The 19,958-nt window shown below is 40.0% G+C and overlaps 1 protein-coding gene across 10 annotated transcripts in view; it reads right to left on the bottom strand.

Annotated features, from left to right (window-relative positions):
- LOC137191737 (protein MTSS 1-like) overlaps positions 1-19,958 on the bottom strand; it is a 56,667-nt gene that overhangs the window by 7,042 nt on the left and 29,667 nt on the right. For 3 of the 10 annotated variants that reach the window (XM_067602087.1, XM_067602083.1, XM_067602088.1), the window contains exons 4-11: positions 12,564-12,648; positions 11,032-11,123; positions 10,810-10,884; positions 9,154-9,165; positions 3,539-3,696; positions 3,225-3,332; positions 2,921-3,018; positions 1,098-1,362 (exon numbers count right to left, since the gene is read on the bottom strand). In XM_067602087.1, coding sequence (XP_067458188.1) covers positions 1,098-1,362; positions 2,921-3,018; positions 3,225-3,332; positions 3,539-3,696; positions 9,154-9,165; positions 10,810-10,884; positions 11,032-11,123; positions 12,564-12,648 — 893 coding nt within the window. The remainder of the gene's footprint in view (positions 1-1,097; positions 1,363-2,920; positions 3,019-3,224; positions 3,333-3,538; positions 3,697-9,153; positions 9,166-10,809; positions 10,885-11,031; positions 11,124-12,563; positions 12,649-19,958) is intronic. The other 7 variants (XM_067602085.1, XM_067602089.1, XM_067602086.1 and 4 more) reach the window with 5 other exon arrangements.

Below are 19,958 nucleotides of genomic sequence, written 5' to 3'. Positions count from 1 at the left end.
GAAGCAGTTTGTTAGAGAGCAGAGGCAACTTTTCCACAGTTCTCAGCAGTTAGTCAGGAGTACAGCCAAGTGACTATAGAGGCTGTATAGAAGGTGCACTGGGAGTCATACCAGCATTAATTGCAAACACATCAGCAGTGTTACGTTAGAGGTGTTGGAGCTTTGTTAAAAGGAAGCATAGACAAAGCTGTGCACTGTGTGGAATAACTAGAAAGTATCCTCACCAACTGATATTTAAAGTGGTCTTTTAGCAATTTTAAGGTTAAGGAGTAAACCCTGTTTAGCAATGATACTGTGCTCCTTCAAACATTCACTACTGTAACTACACCAAGAATGAGGCAATGAGAAGGCTGGTTCCCAGGACAGTGCTGCAAATGGGTCAGATACTCACTTGCCAAACCACCTTCACTGCATCATAAAAACTTGGAAGTCTAACTACACCAATGTTTTCTGGACAGGGGAACTCTGTTGCTGGCGTGCTAACAAAACATCAACTAGTGCAGCCGCTCTCATGGTTGATCTCAAACCACAAACCCCAGCAGACGATCCCCTGGACTACCTCACTGATGATTATCTAAACCCTTGTGTCAGACGGTTTGAGAAAAGTGACAGAATGAGAGTTGTTGATAGAGACACGCTCTGAGCGCCTGTAAAACATACTGTTGTCTTTTTAACATTTCATTTGACTTTGATGCATTTGCATGAAAATATAACACACAAGCCTCTGCAAGTTTAACCGAACCGCAGTCTGTCACAGCGGTCGACTCTTTAATAGCAGGATGGGGCTGACCTGTTTTGCCCTGAGCTAGAACGGAGGCAGACTAATTTCCTGAGCATTTATACTATAATAATAGCAGTGAAATGACTTCACCATGATCACATAAACTTACTGCTGCCAGCTAACTGCCTCTCATAGTGGTTTGGGAGATGTGTGAGAGAGGAGTTGTGTGGATTGCTGATGAGGGGTTTTCTCTGACTCTGACTACAATGACTTGTAAATCATACAGCATATGTGGTTTTATAGTTTTGTCTCAACCGTGTGTACGTACTTGTATCCAAAATGATGATGAAGTGTGGGTGGTGAGGGTTTTTCTTACCTTTGTTTCAGCTGGCATAGGCGAGGATGATTTGGACGATGTGTATTGGTCTTGTGATGAAGAAATGAAGCCCGAGTCGTGGGAGGAGATGCTAGAGAGGCGAGCCGGGGCCTGCTGGGGAAGCGTGGAGCTACGGTACCGGTGGCGGGGGTGATGGTGGTGGAAGAGGTGGTGTGAGGTAGAGGAGGAAGAAGAGGAGGAAGGAGAATGAGAGTGAGAGCCGCTGGATCCCCTGGAGTCACTACTGTTAACGCTGTTCAGACTACTGTGAAAGGGGGGGGGGGAGTGAGGGATGAGGGGAGGACCAGAGGAAGGAGAAGTTTGGCAGTGATAGGTGGAGGTAAAGAAGAATCAAATGCGCCCAAAGGCGTGGATTGAGGGATGAAAGTTGGGTAAAGAAGAGATAAAAGGAATAACAGGGAAGGAATGAAGGTAGAGGATTGGGGGAGAGATGTGGAGGAGACAGGGTGGGAAACAATTAACACGGCACACCAAGATGCAGCAGGCGGTGACTGAGGCCAATCCAGTCAAAACAGCAAAACAAATCAACATAAGAGGCATGAAATCATAATGGCAATAATTCCAAGCAGGAAATCACAGGATTTCATGGACTATTAAAATACATACAGTATGGGCTAAATTATATACAAAGCTGACAAAATTGAAAAAAAAAGTAACTGATGCTTGATTGTTCAAAACACACAAATAAAAGACCAAACTATCAAGTACTAAACTATCATGCACAAACAGAAACACATACAAATGTGTGTGCACTGGCCAAGTCACAAAATAGGTAAAAATCATAAATTGCAAAGCATCAAAATTATAAAAGCAGCTTTCTTGCAATGATTTATGAAGTGCTTTTTTTTTTTTTTTAGAACAAAATAAGCATAGGCTTTGTACTGTAAGATGACAATGTTCTATCTGCAAAAATATGGCTGAACTGAAACTCTTAAATTGCTCCTCTATAACAGGTTAAAATGTTTTCACAGTCTGGAAGGCATTTAAACATTCTCAATGTGAAATAACATATAATTTAAAGATGATTTGAGGTTGATTCAATCATAGAACACCCGCAATCCCAAAATTGACAGATACAAAGCAATACATAATCCAGTCATAAAATGTCTTTTTTAAACCAGATGAGTTCAGGAAAAATCATTAAGACACATAAAAAGCAGGGAGGACAGAATGTATGAGACATGGTCTGAACAGCTATGTAACAAAAAGTGCAATTTTTGTCAATTCTTAAAAATGTATTCAAGCTTTAATCCTTATTTTTTTAAATACATTTTCACCATACATGCCTACTGTACATCAAAGAAATATCCCTATGTGCCTTTCCTTTGACAATGTCACTTAATATCTCTGAGAAGTGAACAAATTAACAACTATCAGTAACAAAGAGGAGATGAAGAATAAGAGCTCATATCCACCACTGGGTGGCAGACATAGATTGCGCAACATAGTTAAAGGTTTTTCTCCTCATTCCCCACCCCTTTACACTGATGTAAGCTGTCTCCCAAGAAAATTCATAACAACTGATCAGGTCTTAAGGACAGACTTGCAGATTTCAGTAGATCCTTTGTATATACATGTCATGCTATAATATAATCTCTAACTTTGACTTGACATCTCCTTGTTCCTCACTTCTTGGAAGTGGGTGACCAAAATAAGTTGAGTAATTCAATTTTCCAGTCAACATCATTTGGATCACAAAAAGCTTTTATGGGTCTGATTGGTAAAATGTATACTTGACAGACAAAGCCTCCTTTTCACTTATTTTCAAGCTATGAGTCTTGTGATTGGTTGTTGGAGCCTACCTGCACATGCTAGACTTCCTGGACATAGTGGTGCTGGGGGATGAGGGCGGCGTTTGATATGACCAACCGTAGTCTGAGCCCTTCAGGTCCAAGATCACCTGAGGCAAGAAAATATTTGTTGTACTCATTAGTCGTACTTATGAAGAGAGGAGGCACTGAACAAAGCTACATTTAATCCAAGGAGCGTAACCCCCTACAAAAACCCCCCACAAAAATATGACATACAGAGCAAAAAGGGTATGTACTGCAACAGTTGCTTTTGTTTTGGTCAATTGTTCACAGATTGCTTAAACTTTTTCCTCACCTGTTCACTAGCAGGAGGAAGCTTGTGTGGGTCAGAGGTCAGGGCTTTGAGGTCATCAGAGATGCCCTGGAGATGGGTGACCTCTCCCAACATAGATATCTCCTCATCCTAAAAGAATACATGACAGAGAAAATGGGGAAAAAATATACATTTATTGGTAATGTGATGAAGTAGAGAGTATAAGCTTATTCTGGCTTGTGTGATTAAAACAAAAAGCCACTGCAGAGTGAGATGACTACACAGCACTCTTTTTATTGCTCTCCTCGGTGCTCATCTGAAGGTTTATTTCTCTCCTTCTCCCACGCTGTACTCACCACTACAGGCCGCAGCATGGCTACGAACCAGCAGAATCTCTGTCTCTCCTCTATAAGAGCCTTCCTCAGGGCCTGCTTCTCTGTCTCCTCCAGCAGAATGTATTTATCACTGACATCCTGCATGGCGCTGTCCAGCTGGGGTTGGATATCACCACGACCTTGTACACAAAACACACACACACACACACACACACAAATGCAAACACACAAAAGGATACATGATTAGTTCAAATAAACTCACAAGAAAACACAAGGTTGATCTATTTACTAACCTATGAACTTTATCACTTTATATTATTCCATTTTCACCCTCCTTTAAAGTATAAATGAAAGAATTATGCTAGAATGACATGCATGGATCACAACAGTTAGTAGCATGTTGGTTTGGACTGTTTCAACTGCTACACATTATATCTTTCATTGTGGGCATTGCTATCTTCAATGCTACTATTTGAATGTCCTGACTAACTTTTGGCTATCACTGCCACATGAAGAGCCACTCTTGTCACTGAAGTGTTTCCTGTCTCTTGTTCAGAGGTGGTAAGACGGTTATCTACCATTCTTTAGGCTAATCTGTTACTTGGAAAACTTCAATCTATTATGGCGAGATAGCCAAAAGTGAGAACCATTTTTGACTATCTCTACACTACTCTTTGTTAAACACTTCAAAACCAGGGCGTTTCTAGACATGGTTAAGAGTGACTGCGTGTGTTTCCATGGATGACAAGAGTGCAAGGTATCCCCAAGACCATCTGGCCCCATGCATTTATGTGTGTGTTTGCATATGCAAATCTGTAAATGTTTGAGGACAATGACAGTCCCAAGGTTATCTTGTTATTCAGCACTGTGTGCGTCTTTATGCTGTGTGTATACACACAGTATGTGGCTGTATGCACTTCTGTGTGTGTGATGTGAACAGAGAATGCCCTGAAGCCAAATCAAGCCCTCTTGAGTTCTCAATGAAGGCAGGAAGGCTGGCGACTGCCCAAGACTACATACAGTGAGCCTCAAAGGCATTATCAAACCCACTTAAACTACTCTTACACACCAACATATACACAAAGTCTTGACTTTGATACACCAAGGTTAAACCCAGAGTGAACAACTTTGTGGTCTGTCTGTCTGCTCTTGAGTCTGGAGAAAGATAATGAACTGGCGCCTTTTGTTGAGTCCCTATATCATGCAAACCAGTGGTAAAGAAACACAGATAGAGTTACAAAGGAAATCATCTTCACCTCAAATGTAAAACATAAGGATGTACGTCTTATCTTGAGGACAAGCCACCAGCTCTTTCCTCTCTGCTATGTCAGTACAGTTTATTCATTGTATATGGCACAGCACACAAGAGAAGCTATGTTTCCACTGCTTTATCTCTCCATCCGTCTGCTAGGCCACAATAAAAATGACAATTAACAATGGCTGCTGCACAGACACAGACACAGACACAGACACAGACACAGACACACACACACACACACACACACACACACACACACACACACACACACACACACACAAGCACTAGCCTAAGTTGATGGAAAAGCACACCAAATGGAAACTATCATTATACACCCACTAGCATTACAAGAGCTGATATTAATGAGAAGTGACTAATTGCTTAAATCAATCGAGTGCAAAATGAATGTTGACATCTGGTGAAGTTGTCAAATATATGTCCTCACTACATATTTTGGGTGGATGAAGTTCTTTCAAAACCATGTCTGTACCTAAAGTGAAGGGAACGTGCAATTATGGTGGACAGGTTTTCCCAGTCTAGACAAGTTTAGTGTAGTGGAACCAAAATACCAAAAATCATCTTCACAATTTTTAGTAAATGACTAAAATCCTTAGAGGTACTGCCACTCTTTGAGTTTACCAACCTTAATATGGGGCAGTATACACATGTATATACTCACAGAACTGTGCGGTTGTTGACAAAATAAGACAAACTGAGTTTCCATATATAGGGAATCCATTTTCCAAGCTCGGTTTGGTGTCTGTAACGCTGAAAACTCAGAGGAATGTGGGCTATGTGGCCCTTACAGCAGTTCCTGCTATTTAACAATATAGAGACTATGATGGAGTAGATGGACTGTAGTAGCCAGACTTGGAAGACCAACCTGCTGCATATATTTTCAGTCTCATGTACATCCAGTGGCAACTATTTGAACAGACAAGTATACAACTACATTGTAAGGTTTGGTGGAGAGGCGGCTATATGACTGAGCCTGAAGGAAACAGGCCTCGCTCATTAGTTTGGTTTCCACTGCAGGATCAAACTCATTATTATTCACTTCCCTCCAGGCAAAATTAGTCTTTTTCCATCTCTTGGCACGGAAATTATTTATAAGCTGGGCTGATAATTCAAATGATGTTTTAATCTATAGTTTAAATAGCTGGTCAGTGATTATGGACAGGTAGTTGCAAGTGCATCCATGAGGTAAAACCGCAAAGAGTGAAACTACAGAATTCCAACTCTTGGTAGCAAAATGATCAATGCCTACAATGACAACAAATGATGCTTTCACTGACTGTAGGCTGTGCTGCAATGCTCAGTGATACTGTAACATTGAGATATCCTCTTCTCACACTACAGACATGGTTTCTTTAACTCTGGTTTAAGGTGATTAAAAATTATTTCAAACTTGAGGACTCCCTTGACCTCAAAGTAGCTTTTCAGGTCCCAGAACCAGAAATTCTGTGGTGTCTCCCTGGCATGAAGTAAAATGAGGAAGCTGGTTTTCTCCTACTAGTTCAAGTCTTGGCAGACTGTATTCTCAACATAACCAAAGTGGTTTTGGAAAGACGCTACTATAAGTTGAGGGACTTCGTCTGAGACAGAAAGAAAGTCAAATATTTTCTTTTTTGGTATTGCTTGAATAGTGATTACCATTAACACAATCAGTGTCATATTACTTCCACATCTACCCTGTACGTCTGTTGGTGGACCCATCAAGAAGTGACTTATTCCTTGAATCATTCAGTTGCATGGATAAGATTTAATCTCTTCTGCCAATCACCAGAAAACTGATTCCTTAAGGCTTACAGAGTGATATTTGAGTGTAGTCCTTTGAAAGTGAATTATGAGATCATCAATTCAAACATGTTTGCACTCATGATAATTATAGTGCTCTTGTGGAAACTGACCATAAATGGTAAATACTATCAACTACTTTCAACTGACTACACATAAAGACTGAAACTTCTTTTCACCAAAAGCAATACTCATTACTCACTCAGGTTGAGACAGACATTAGTGTTGATGTAAGGGGCGTAATTGCAGGGATGGAGAGGGTTATACATGCGTACAGGGATGCACATATACTACTGTGTACCACCGCTGTCATGCATGGTTGGCTATAAAGTGTCTGCTTCAATGGCAGTAGTTACAGTCCAAGTATATCTAAATAATGGATAAGAGTACTAAGGTTTTCCTCTTAGTTAATCCCCATAAATCAGTCCCAACAAGGGAACTTAAATCATACTGTGTATTGTACTCATGTCAGATAATGCACGCACATCCTGGCATGAAATGACAGCTTGTGGGAAGCAGAGGGGTTGTTAAGAGCTGAATGTCACAAATTTGTCTCCGCTATGGGCTGTCGGTTTGTACACATTCCCGTCCTGTGTGCCATAACTTGTGTATTGTTAGAACTATGCGAATGACAAAGCCCTAATTGCTACTTCCTCTTTTATCTTCAACCACATTTTAACGCCGAGGTTCAGTTTAAGGTCAAGGGTCACTGACTGCATTGTAAACAAATCCGACCTGAAGGATATTTCAGTCATTTGTTTTCAATTAAGGACAAATAGTTGTTGTACAATGTATTATTTATCACAAATTTTGGGCTTAGAAACACAAAATCAACCTAGAGTTTGATTCATGTTCTACAGTTGTTTTTACCAAACTCAACTTGCCAGAAATTGAGTGACTGAGCCAAGTTGAATGGTGGGGGTCGAAATGGCCCACAGTCTGCACACATGTACATGTGCGCACGCGAACACACACACACACACACACGCAAATGAGATTAACCGCTCCAGCTTTCACATGACCAATGATTACATTAGGTTGAAGTCATAGGCTGTTTCTTAGCAAGGCCAGGGTCTCAGGTCAGAAAAACACCCTCACAAGACACATATCAAACATCAGATATCTCCTCACAACACAAGCAGACAGATGGGCACTTATTTCTGTGTGTAAATGGAGTGCTCTTCTTCTAAGTACTGTGATTACTTTAAGTAACCTACACATAAATTTGATTTAAATATTTGTATGTATTTCTGTGATATAGAGGTCAGTGAGTTTAAAGGCTTCTTTGGTGAGCCAGGTGCAGAATGACAAATAAGCACTCTGGGCTCCCTTGATGGAAATTTTAATGTGTTTGTGTGTGTGTGTGTGTGTGTGTGTGTGTGTGTGTGTATGTATGGGTGCATTTGACTCTGTAAAATATTTGCTTCTGGACACTGTCCTCCCTAACATCAAGGTAAGAATCCCCAAGATGCCTGAATGAAAGATGGCTGCCAAACAAAGTGAAATTTAGTTCCGTTAAAGAAGAAAATGGAACTATTATTTAACTTTGTTTCTGCCAGATGACGGCAGTAATATGTTTTTATTTTCTCCCTTTAGTAACTTACTTCCACACAGTAGTACATCCCACAATTTAAACCCATAAATGACTATAAATGTACTGCAAAGTTCAATGTTTGTGCTTTTGTTGTTTGTCCATTTACAATGCTGCACTGTGGACAGTCAAAAGAAGTAAAAGCATTTAAAGCATTATTATTATTTTAAAGATGTGTTCTAGCAACACTTTCTTTTATTGATTGTGTCAATGGATGGCTCGCTAAAGGAAAGACATAACAGGAATAAAAGGAACATAACATTGCCAGCTAAGACAACACATATGGCGGACACCACAAAAATTATCAAAAATTTGTAGAAATTAATGTGACACTACAGAACTGGACCAGTCAGTAGAAAGATCCACCCACTGGACCAGTTAAGACCCGGGTGCATCAAAAGTCTACTGAGGCCTCCACTTCACCTCCGTTCTTTTTATTACATTCCCTACGGTCTTTCGCCGTCAGGCCACAGCATATTAGTACATTAGTGTGATACTTAATTGATCTCATACAAAAATTTTCTAATGAAATGTCAGGAACATCATTACTTCAGGTGGTTACCAACATGAGGCCTTGAACCCAGGACATCTGGATTATTTGATAATTAGGCCAGCCTGCTGCGTGAACAAGAGAATCCATAAGAAGACAGAGGAGAGGAGGCAGAGGAAGTCACAGTAGAAAGGATGAACCCTGGGTCTCTGTTACCCTTAGGTAAAAACCTATAGGGGACAACAGATTCATAAGCAGCATACTATGTATGAATCTGACTATGCCAGTATGTTGTGGCAACAATAGACCGTAAACTTTGGATGCCATATCTGTAGAGGAAAATTGAGCATACCAACATTTAACAGCATCCACAGTATTGATTATTTGCATAAAAGTCTAGATTTTTGGTGGCTCCTTCACAATGCGACCAATATACTTGGTTAGACATTAGAGCATAAGCAACAACCTGGAAAGGGAGTCAATTCCACAGACTGACTTACCTAGAGTATCAGCTGCAGTGCAGCATTAGGAGACGGATGGTATCAGAACCACATGGGGACAGGGAGAGGAAAAAGATCCAAGTCAACTGAAAGAGTGCCAGCACTAAACACTAAACTATGCCCTAAAGTTGCAGCCTTGTGTGTGTCTGGATGCCTGTGGATTGGTCAGTGTATTAAACTAGACTGAAGTCAATCTATTTCAAAAGAAAAGTATTACTTTGCTGAACAACATCAAAGGGGAGCAACACGGCATGAAACCATATTGCAAACATTTTGAATTATTAATCTTTCTATCTTATGTCCTACAGTGTCTAAACTAGCACTTTGTTGAATGCAGAGAACTATAGGGGAGCAACACAAGCCTTATGTAGCAGTATTAATATTTCAACATCTGTACAACATGTACAATGTAAATTACATACCAAAATTAACAAATCTACTGTAGAGTAAGAGTTAGAAGCATCGATTCATTTTTTGCAAAGGTTTGTTGCACCTCTTCCTCCATCTGCTGACTTAAGGAATGTGAGACATGCACTTATTCAAACCTGAAACTCTCAACATCGCAAAATATACAGGAAGCACATTAATCTAATTCCTTTTTTGTGTATGTTAGTTTTTCCTCTAGGTAGGTGAATGCGTATGTAGAACCTGAGCCAAGAGAACTGCAGAGGGAAAAAGCCTCTGCCCTCTCTGAGTGTTTACCAAGTAAGGTAATGTTTAGCCTTACCAGATCTGCACAAGTCTTAATCAGTAAGGACAAACTTCTACACACATCACTGCTGTCGAATGAAAATCCCTTATATCCAATTTGGAGATTTTCCCATTTCCCTATTTGAAATAAAATATGACATTTTTCTCCACAAGTTGTTTCTACAACTTGCAGACATGTTTCATTATTTTAATAATCAAAAGGAAAATCAGGACTTTCTTAAAGCAGGCTTCTTGCAGATAGGAGGCTTTAATCCAGTACACTAAAATGTGTTCATCTTAGTTTGACTATCAAAGCCCAGGCAAATACTGCTCAAGTAAAACAAATTATAGCATTGTGGAGTAATCAACAACTCTAGGTAAACATGATGCAAGTACACAAGATTCCCTGTATAGATCAATAAGAACTACATCTAACTGGCTAGTGATGGCTGACACAGAACAAATTCTCTGGTCTGACATGGATATCTTTCAATGGTTTAGCAGCCAATACTTATATAATTCCTATCACAAACTAGTTTTTATGCAAGCAAAACAAACAAAACAAGATAACAAGATATATTGTTAGATATCTTCTGGTTTTCATACTCTGTGGTCAAAGGTTTACAGGTGTACAGGTGCGTGATTTAGTACAAGACTGTTGCATGTCAGCCATACATCAAGAGAAGCAACCACTCAAAGAAAATCTGCATCTCGTGGCCTGGTCATCATAAATCATAAGGGAGAGTGCTCTTTTTTGCAAACTGAGCAACTAAGAGTCAAGAGGGGGAGAGATCCGTTTCACCAAGGACTAGATTTAATTCACAATTTCACTTGATTTGATTCAATAAATACAGTATCCGAAAATGAAAGTCTCCATTATCATTAGCAGATAAACTGCACTTAGTGGTGTTATTTAGGTTAATTCATCTAACCTTTGGTTTTCTATACAAAAAAAAGTTTCTTTACCTTTCTTTGCTTTCTTCTGAAGTTTCAGTGTGTCTGAGGACTTTTTCTTGATTTCCTGCCGAGCTCTCTTGTACTCTGTTTCAGATGGACAAGGTCAAAAATCAAATTAACTGTGCAGAAGCTTAGTGTTAAGGTACAGTTAACACAGGTAACTATGTTTTAAGTCCAGATTACTTGGCAACTTGTGTTGTTTCTGTTGTTGTGTGTGATTACTTTTGTCACCTTTAGCATGGTCCTTGTCCAAAGTGTTGACTCCTCTTTTCCACTCCTCCATCTGTTCCTGTAGAGGGTTGATCAGACCCTCCAGGAAGGCCCTGTGAAAACAGCAGGTTACTCACTCCTGATCCAAGGTCAGCCTGATCAATTAAATCATTTATAGGTAAATATTCATGACTAACCTTTTAAGATCTAAACTTGTCACTTATAGAAATTCTAAAACCAACCAGTGTTTTAAATGAACTCCAACAGTGACATGTGCTATCCAAAATACATTTTTATTAACTGAACATCTGGCTGAACAACCTAATTATACACATTTCTTCAAAACTGAGAAAATGCTAAATATAAGCCGCTTTGATGTTTCATTTTATTCATATCTTACAGACTCACTTTGCAGGGTTTACCAGTATATCTGTCACCTGATTAAAGTAGCAGTCAGACTGTCTGACAACAAAATCATTAGGTCTGGTTTGCTTTTCCGTCTGTATAGTGTATGTTCTTGTCTGTCAATTATTAACAGGCAGAGAGAGAGAGGGAGAAAAACAGACAGGCAGAGAAAGAAAAGTCTGCTTTATGTCTGACTGTGTGTCACAGAAGGATGTAAGAAGCTTGTCCAGTCATGTCTGTCAATCATTACCCAACTGTGCCAATCTTCCAAGATGTATTTGTGTGGGTGTTTAAGGGGCTGTGAGTGTGAGAGTTGGGCAGCTGCAGGCTTAGTGCCTGAAACTAAAATTAGACTTCCCCCCTCTTGGAGACATTTCCCCAAAGTGTGTATCAGTGGGTGGGTGGTGACCACAGCCGCCCTCTGTACAGCCCCTGCTATGGAGATCCAAGTGGAATCTCTACTGAAATGCCATCCGAAATTAGAGAGCCCCCTTGTCTGAGTAGTGTGTGTGTGTATGTTAGACAGATGTGGTGTGTGTGTGTGTGTGTGTGTGTGTGTGACTATCCTGGAACATTATAGATGCTTGTGTTGACAGACAAATCGTCTCTTTCCCAGTATTCCACTACAAGGGGCATTCTCACATAGACGCTCACACACGCACAATGTCAAGATATCAAATATAGACTTTTACAGGTTTATTGTAGTAGCACTGCTAGGACTAGCTTGGGTCAAAGTACACTAACTGTGACCTACTAATATAGGAAACACTGCAAGAATGTTTTATCTTTGACAGTTTTAAAAAATCTATGGTGCTAAAAGTTTTTTATCACATTGTGTCCCATTGTAAGGAAATGTTGGATCACTTGAAAGTGACAAGGCTTTAGTGTTGGTAGAGAGGAAGGTTTTGTTGGTCATAAGAGCTTCCTATTAATGCTCTCTATTTAGCTCGACCAAGCCTCCATGATGGGATGTGTTGACATGATAACCCTGATGAAATCCTTGTTCCCACCCAACCCCTCTTACATCTCAGCCAAAACTGCACAAGTGATACATCATACACAATCCTATATGTTGTTAAATGTCAGTAGTACTGTGTTTTAGGAGAGAAGAACAGAAGGGAAAACGGGCAGTGTGTAATAATCCTTACATGGAGAACTGTTTGAGTTTAGCCTCTATGCTGCGATGTCTCATACACATCCTGGTCAACGCTGATCCAATGTCTCTGGTCCCACCTGAAAAACATGAAAAACATAAGCTTTTAATGCAAGGATTGTAAAAATCATCCATTTATCCATACAACCAAACCTCTATAATTACTGAATAAATAAGTGAGACAAATACACACATAATGCTGTAGAGTCCCAACTAGGTCAAGTACAAAGAGAGCAAACAGAAACTAAAGCTTCTTGTCAAAGGTCAAGACATACAGAAAATATTAATGGTGATCAAACCAGCCACATGAAAATATTCTTTGCAGGACATAATAGTGCAACAACAGTTCTGACAGTAAGAAGATGGCAGGAGGCAAGAAGTAAGAAAGGTCAAGGAGCAACATCACAGTGATTTAGATTGAAACAAACATTCTTCATATGTATCAGTGACGCTGACGTACATGACAGTGGAAACAAACAGAAAAATCCGACTGTTTCCATTATAGCCGCTAGATCTGTTTTTGGGATTAACAGTATGCAGTGCTGTCAAACAGCTTGAGACAGTTTGCTGCAGTTTGAGTAAATTACCATTACTTCACGACTGAAGCTACAACATTTAGCAGGACCTCTGATTACACAGGTCACTGAAGAAGCTCATTTAGCAGAGAGCTAAAACGCAGACATTAGACTTTTGGAATAGATATTTAAATTTTCTGCTCATTTATTTCCAACGTGCTTGCTCTTGGGTAACTTCAGGCTTACGTAATATGGTCATCAGCAGTCAGAGTCACTGTTTGAGTGTTGAGGACTAAAACTGAGTAGTGTGATGTCTGAATTTCATATTTGCTGGTGTGGGTGGTGTCTAGTATATCAAAAAGAAAGAGCACAAATAAAATATTTCTCACATTCTTGCCTTAAAAATATGCAACTGAATTCCATCGACCATAATTTTGCTGTATGTTTACAAACTGTATGGAAAGCTGTTTCGTAACTATTGAAGTATAGTATATAACAATCAGCTAATGCTGTGAATGAATTACCTTCATACTAGATTTTGGAGTGACTTTACTGCTGAGAAAACTAATTTGCTGGACTTTCTAAAACAAACATCAGTAACAAGCTGCCTCAGAAAACTGTGGGAATCAGCAAACACTGATTTACCAACTGCACACATATTCAGGTCAAGAGAAGTGAAGGGAAGTTGGAGTTGGAGCCTTGTAAATGTTCTTGAGGCTAGTGTCAGTTTCCTTCACACAGGACAACTAGCTGTCCACTGGAAGGCCTCAGGCTGGACAACTAAACAGGGACTTGACATTGATTGACAGAACTATTGTCTGGCTGCTCAGTATGGCTAGCCAGTTTCTCTGTGGGACCAAAGCACTACTGTGTGTGTGTCTGTGTCTGCATGTGCTGGTGCGTGCATGAGAGAGATGGAGAGAGAGAGAGAGAGAGAGAGAGAAAAGGTGGGGGCAGCAAGATCTTGTATGAAACTGTGTGTGCCATTCTGTGGAGTGCATCAGAAACAGGTTGTGTGTGTGTGTGTGTCGGTGTTAAAGACAGTTTGATTGTGATGATCCGATGTGAAGTGTGAATCCCCTCCAACAGAGCGAGCCATTCTGCTGTCAGCACAGTCCGTGCTGCATGCAGAGACACACACACAGAGCTGCCACTCACTCATTCACACCCACATGCTCAATACTCACAACACACACACACACACACACACAGAATTGTCTTTTACTCTGTCAGACACTGGACACAACAAATGAAAGAGGCTGCTGACTTGGCCTACAACGATCACCCATGGTCCTTGGAGGACTAAAAAGAAGAAACTTAAACTTCTATTTGACACATAAATGATGCAATAAAAATGATTGGAAAAAAGAAATAAAAATTGACAAGAAATCCTGACAGAACAAGATGACAGCCATATTAACACAACAAGAAACTTTAAAACTGAAATTGTGGTTTCAAATAGTCTGAGTAAAAATTCAGTTAATATAGTTATTGAACAGTAACGTGGTCGAGGACACTGACAGTGAATCCTGACCGTGAACAGCTCTGATTTGAGACTCTGTGGAGCTACCCTGATGACCAAATGTCCAAATTCACTAGTATAATGTGTGAAGAGGATTCATAGTGTTCTTGTGTAAACTCCTGAATTAAAACTAGTTAAGTAAATGCGGAACCTTTATGTCAGAGTTGTAAAAGGTGCAACAACACTGGCTGTGTTTGTCTGAGTGACCCAGCATGAATCACAGAGACAAAATATCTCACTGTAGCATCTGTAGTTTTTTGCCTGTGAGATTTTAAAAAAAGTCTAAGAGCTGTTTTTTAAACAATCTGCATCTGTCCTGCTCTTGTAGACCAGTGTTAACCAGTGAGAGCACAGTGAAAGCAGAGACACACAGGGTGACAGTTATTTAGGCTTGTCTCTAAGGCAAATTAAAACCTTCCCATATAATTTATTGTTAGTCCCACTGAGCCCATTGTGACCTCAATGTTTTCCCTCTATTCATTCATATATTCATCTCTTAATGTGTGTGCTTGTTATTACAAAGGGTGTGGCTACTACATGCCATAAAAGACCTTTTTGTTATACAACACCATGATACTTATTCATTCCTGTGTTGACTTGTTTAGTCATCTTATCCATCCATCCATCCACCCACCTCTCCCCTACTATGAGTGCTTGTTTTTCTAGACGGTGTGGCTGATAGATGCCTACGGGGAGGCCACGAGGCCAAAAAAAAAAGAGAAACAAGCTACAGTTAGTGCTGGCAAAAGCTTTTCATTACAAAGTTACTGAACAGCTCTAGCTGATGCTGTCAAGGGAAGAGTTTGGTTTCAGCTGATTACTCTTTTACCACTACCCCACCCTTACTTCTGGATTTGATATGAGGCAGATACGAAAACAAAAACAAAATCTGCTCTTGGCAATATGCACAGGTGTGCCGTTATGGGTGTGTTAGAAAAGACTAAACTCTAAAGGTCACTCTCAAGTCAAATTTGAGAGGTTACTGCAATGCCTCCATTTCCATTTTAATAGAGTTCCACTGAACGGCACACTTCCTCTCAAGGGTCACATTTGAATGAGGCTCTTGCCAGCATACAAGAGATGGGAATAAAGAAAAGTTTGTCTGCAGATTGCTAAAGTTAAGTGTATGGCAAAAGAACTCCTCCCATGCCATGAGCATAAAAAGTCGAGATGAGTGATCCTTGCGACTAAAATAGTTTCAAAGTCTTGACAAATTAAAATAGTTCAGCAACACTGCATATTCCATGTGTGAAAGAGCCTCCTCTCTCTCTACCCCTCTCACAGCAGGTAGTCTATGTGGCCTCTGGCATGACTGTCAGTTACCACGGAAACTGTATGTGTATGCGTGTGTATTGTATGTGCCTGCAACAATCCGACCTGTGCTCCTGAAAAATATTACTATTATTCATGAAATTGATTTCAACCATATCATTCATTACACGGTTCAAAATTACATACAGTAGAAGACTTATATTATTAGGATGCTGGTCAAAAGTCAATATCAAGTTGATCTGCCCTGTTTGTAGAAACTGGTTTTGTTGCTCTGAGGATAAAGTGGCTGCAAACACACAACATATCGTCTACTCTGTCTAGCACCGAGTGACCCCTGGATATAAATAGGTGCACCGGCAGCACCAGTTGTCTGCGACACACACGCACGCACGCATACACACACACACACACACACACACACACACACACACACACACAAAGCAAGCTCCATTTGCCTCACTGCTAGGCCAGACCGCCGCTGTGTGTGTGTGTGTGTGTGTGTGTAGTGGCATAACTGGCTGTCAGTAGACATAGTTGTGATGTGACATGCTTGTTTCGGAGGCTTGTAATTATCCCTGCACCACCAACACTTAACCAGTTGAAAACACACACATACACTCAGAGAAACTGTAAGCCTTACTCTTTGATGCATCTGTTTCTGAACAATGGTACACTGACAGCTTTTTTTTAAGCGCTGGCAACTTTGCAAAAAAAGACGGCAAACTTGGCCACAGAATGGTTTAATATTTCAGTCTTTTGGCAAGCTCAAAAAACCACCAACCGTCACTTCCTTCAAGATTTATATCGTATGATTGATACAAATGATTCAGTGGCAGGTTGTAATACTAAGAAACTACATTTTTTTCATGTTACTAACAAAGCTTTATCTCTTCATCTCTGATATTTTAGCTTTCTGTGGGAACTAGTGCCTTGTGAGTCTAAAGGGACATTTGTGACAGAGGTGACAGTTTTCTGTCAGTGTGTGTGTGTGTGTGAGTGAGTGAAAGAGGGAGAGAGAGAAGAGAGAAAGATCGTACTGCCATTTGATGGAGAGTTGCCAAGTCTGTCCCTGTCCTCATCCCCTTTCCATGACTGTTCCTTGGAATGTCACACTGTGCTGACATGGACAGTGTGTGTGTGTGTGTGTGTGTGCACTCTTCAAGAAAGCCTCTGAACGACAGGACTTTGTAAGGACAAAAGATAAAAAGGTTGACATGTAAATGTACTTGAAACATACAACAAAAAGGCACTCATCAATTAATTGAAATGTTATTATCATTGGCTGTAATTATGATACATAGACTCTATAGTTGCATAGTATTGCGCATTACTGAAATATCCTATATAAGTGACCATTTTGGCTGGGCATACCTTGCAATAAACTCATTTGCTAAAAAAGCTTGCTAGACAATATTCCCAAAGACAACAGGCAGTGCAACTTATCCTCTCTGTAGGATGGTACAATGTGAAACCATCAATAAGCAGTCAATACAACAAGAAGCCAATATGATACTGTAAGATCCTCTTAGTTCTATTAGCCTGCAGCCTATACCTGTAATAAAGTCTCAATGTAGTACTTTGTTTTTTAAAACATTACACAGTCTGTCTTTACACATTCACACTAACGAGAGAAGTGGACAAGAGAAATAAAGAGAAGCATTTCAGAGAAAGGGGAAAAATGGAGTAAGAGAAAGCGATTTGGCCTGGATAGTTTTGACATCTAGATCACAAAGGCTGGCTAGCAAAACCCAACTATGTGTATGGGCACCAGATGGTTGCTGTTAACTACGGGCCAGTGGTTACACTGATAAGAGACTGGAGACCATACAGCTGGATACACACACACACATGCACATACACTTACCCAGCTGGACAGAGGTAAGGAGATCTGTTCACAAGCTAATTAGAGACCTGGAGAAAACACTCAGGCAACAACTACACAAGCTGGCTAAATCTAAAAATGAATCTTTTCCTTTTCATGTTGGCCTCCAGTCAAACAAAGCTGGAAAAATTAGCAATGACACTTTTTCTAAATGATGATGTACATCTGCACAGCAAAATACTATGTAGCAGTAATGTAAAAAGCCTATTTTTGGTGCCTCTGGTTAATACAGCTGATGAGTGACATCAAAAACAAATCTACTGTATTTATTGTAAAAGTCTGCTTTTATGCATATATGCATATACTGTGGATACAGCCTCTGGTATCACTTATTCTGTATAGTATCTCTGACAACAAGGATGTTTAACTGAATTTTTAACTTAATACTTTTAATGTTATTTCTAAACAGTTACTACCTTTTCTTGTATACAAGGTTTTTTCTGTGTAATTTTAAAGTAAGTCATTTTGCAGACTACTTTCCATACCAGTGCTGTCTTAGAAATTAGTCATCTCTTTCTCTTTTCTCTCTCTATCTGTGAATGTGTAAAGACAGACTGTGTAATGTTTTAACAAAGTACTGCACTGAGACTATTACAGGTATAGGCTGCAGGCAAATAGAATTAAGAGGATCTTACAGTATCATATGGCATATGATACTATACTATGCACTACAGAGTATATGTATCATAATAACAGCAAATGATAATAACTCTTCAATTAATTGATGAGTGCCTTTTTGTTGTATGTTTCCGGTACATTTACATATCAACATTTTTATATACTGTCCTTCCAAAGTCCTGTCTTTCAGAGGCTTTCTTACAAAGTTCCTCACACACACACACACACACACACACACACACACACACACACACACACACACACACACACACACACACACACACACACACACACACACACACACACACACACACACACACACACACACTCCTAGTTGAACAGTTGGCATGCCCAGATGGAGCCACCCACATAGCACAGATACAGGCTAGCATTTCATTCATTGATTTATTTGTCTGCTCTGTCAGTCTGGTAGCCTACTGTAAGTCTAAAATTACGTTTTTCAATAAACAGTAAATTGACTGGCTGATTGTGAGGATTTTTGATACATGTGAGGCCTGAAGGAGCTAGAATAAAGTCAATTAATGTATGAATTAATGAGTGAAATGATTGATTAATCAATCAATCACTCGATAAATTTGCGATGCTAGTCGTACTAGTTAAAGGGGTTAAGTGAGGAGAGGTGTTTGGATATTAATCTGCATGGTTTCCAGGGTCAAGGTCTTATAATAATCTGCTCTATTAGTTGTCCTGGCTTTCTTGGAAACCAAGCTCACTTCTTAATTCATCAATAGCTGCTGACAGAAAGTCAGCTTGTCTGTCTTACCCTGTCTACCCACACACACAAACACACACTCGACAGTCAGCAAGTCTGGCCTCAAACGGGCACCAACACATGCAAACGTGTGGGCGCTCAAACACACACGCACCTGCTGCAGTGTGACCAGCGCTGACACACAAAAACTCAGGATTGTGTGACTATAGCTCCGAACAGCTGTCATCCAAAGACAGGAGAAGAGAAAGGAAGACAGATGGGAGAGGAGGGAAAGATGAGGAGAGAGCACAGAGGAGTTGACAGAAAAGAGGAGAGATTTCCTGACAATGAAATGATGGAGACCATTTCCAGATACTGTAAAACGTCTGTGAGGGTATTATGAACATAAACATTAACTCAAGTACAGTTGGAAAAAAGGATTTCCTGCACTGTAACACAAGATAGCTGATGTGTGCAAATAAGGCTGGATATTGGCAATAACAGATAGTAACATAACAGTAATAATATTGGTGCTTTATCTATCTGCTTTAATCAACAGCTGATAGTCTAGAAGCAGACAGGAAACAAGGGGGAGAGAGAGGGGCATGACATGCAGCAAAGCTCCCCAGGTGGAGTCGAACCAGAGACGTTATGTGGCATGTGCTGTAACCATTCTGCTACTATGGCGCCTCCCTGCACTTCCTGTTTTAAAATATTTGTGTTGTAACAATCAGTTGAGCATCATCTGGTTTGATTTAGTGATGTAGCCAGTGTGAATATCAGTTCATCATGAAATATGCTGACATTAACCATAATGGCATAAACAGAGCCTGTACTGACTAAACATCAGCTCTGACCCTCATGAACAT

The sequence above is a fragment of the Thunnus thynnus genome, chromosome 10 (assembly GCF_963924715.1).
Source record: "Thunnus thynnus chromosome 10, fThuThy2.1, whole genome shotgun sequence".
Lineage (NCBI taxonomy): Eukaryota > Metazoa > Chordata > Actinopteri > Scombriformes > Scombridae > Thunnus > Thunnus thynnus.
This window is presented reverse-complemented; position numbering and strand designations above follow the sequence as displayed.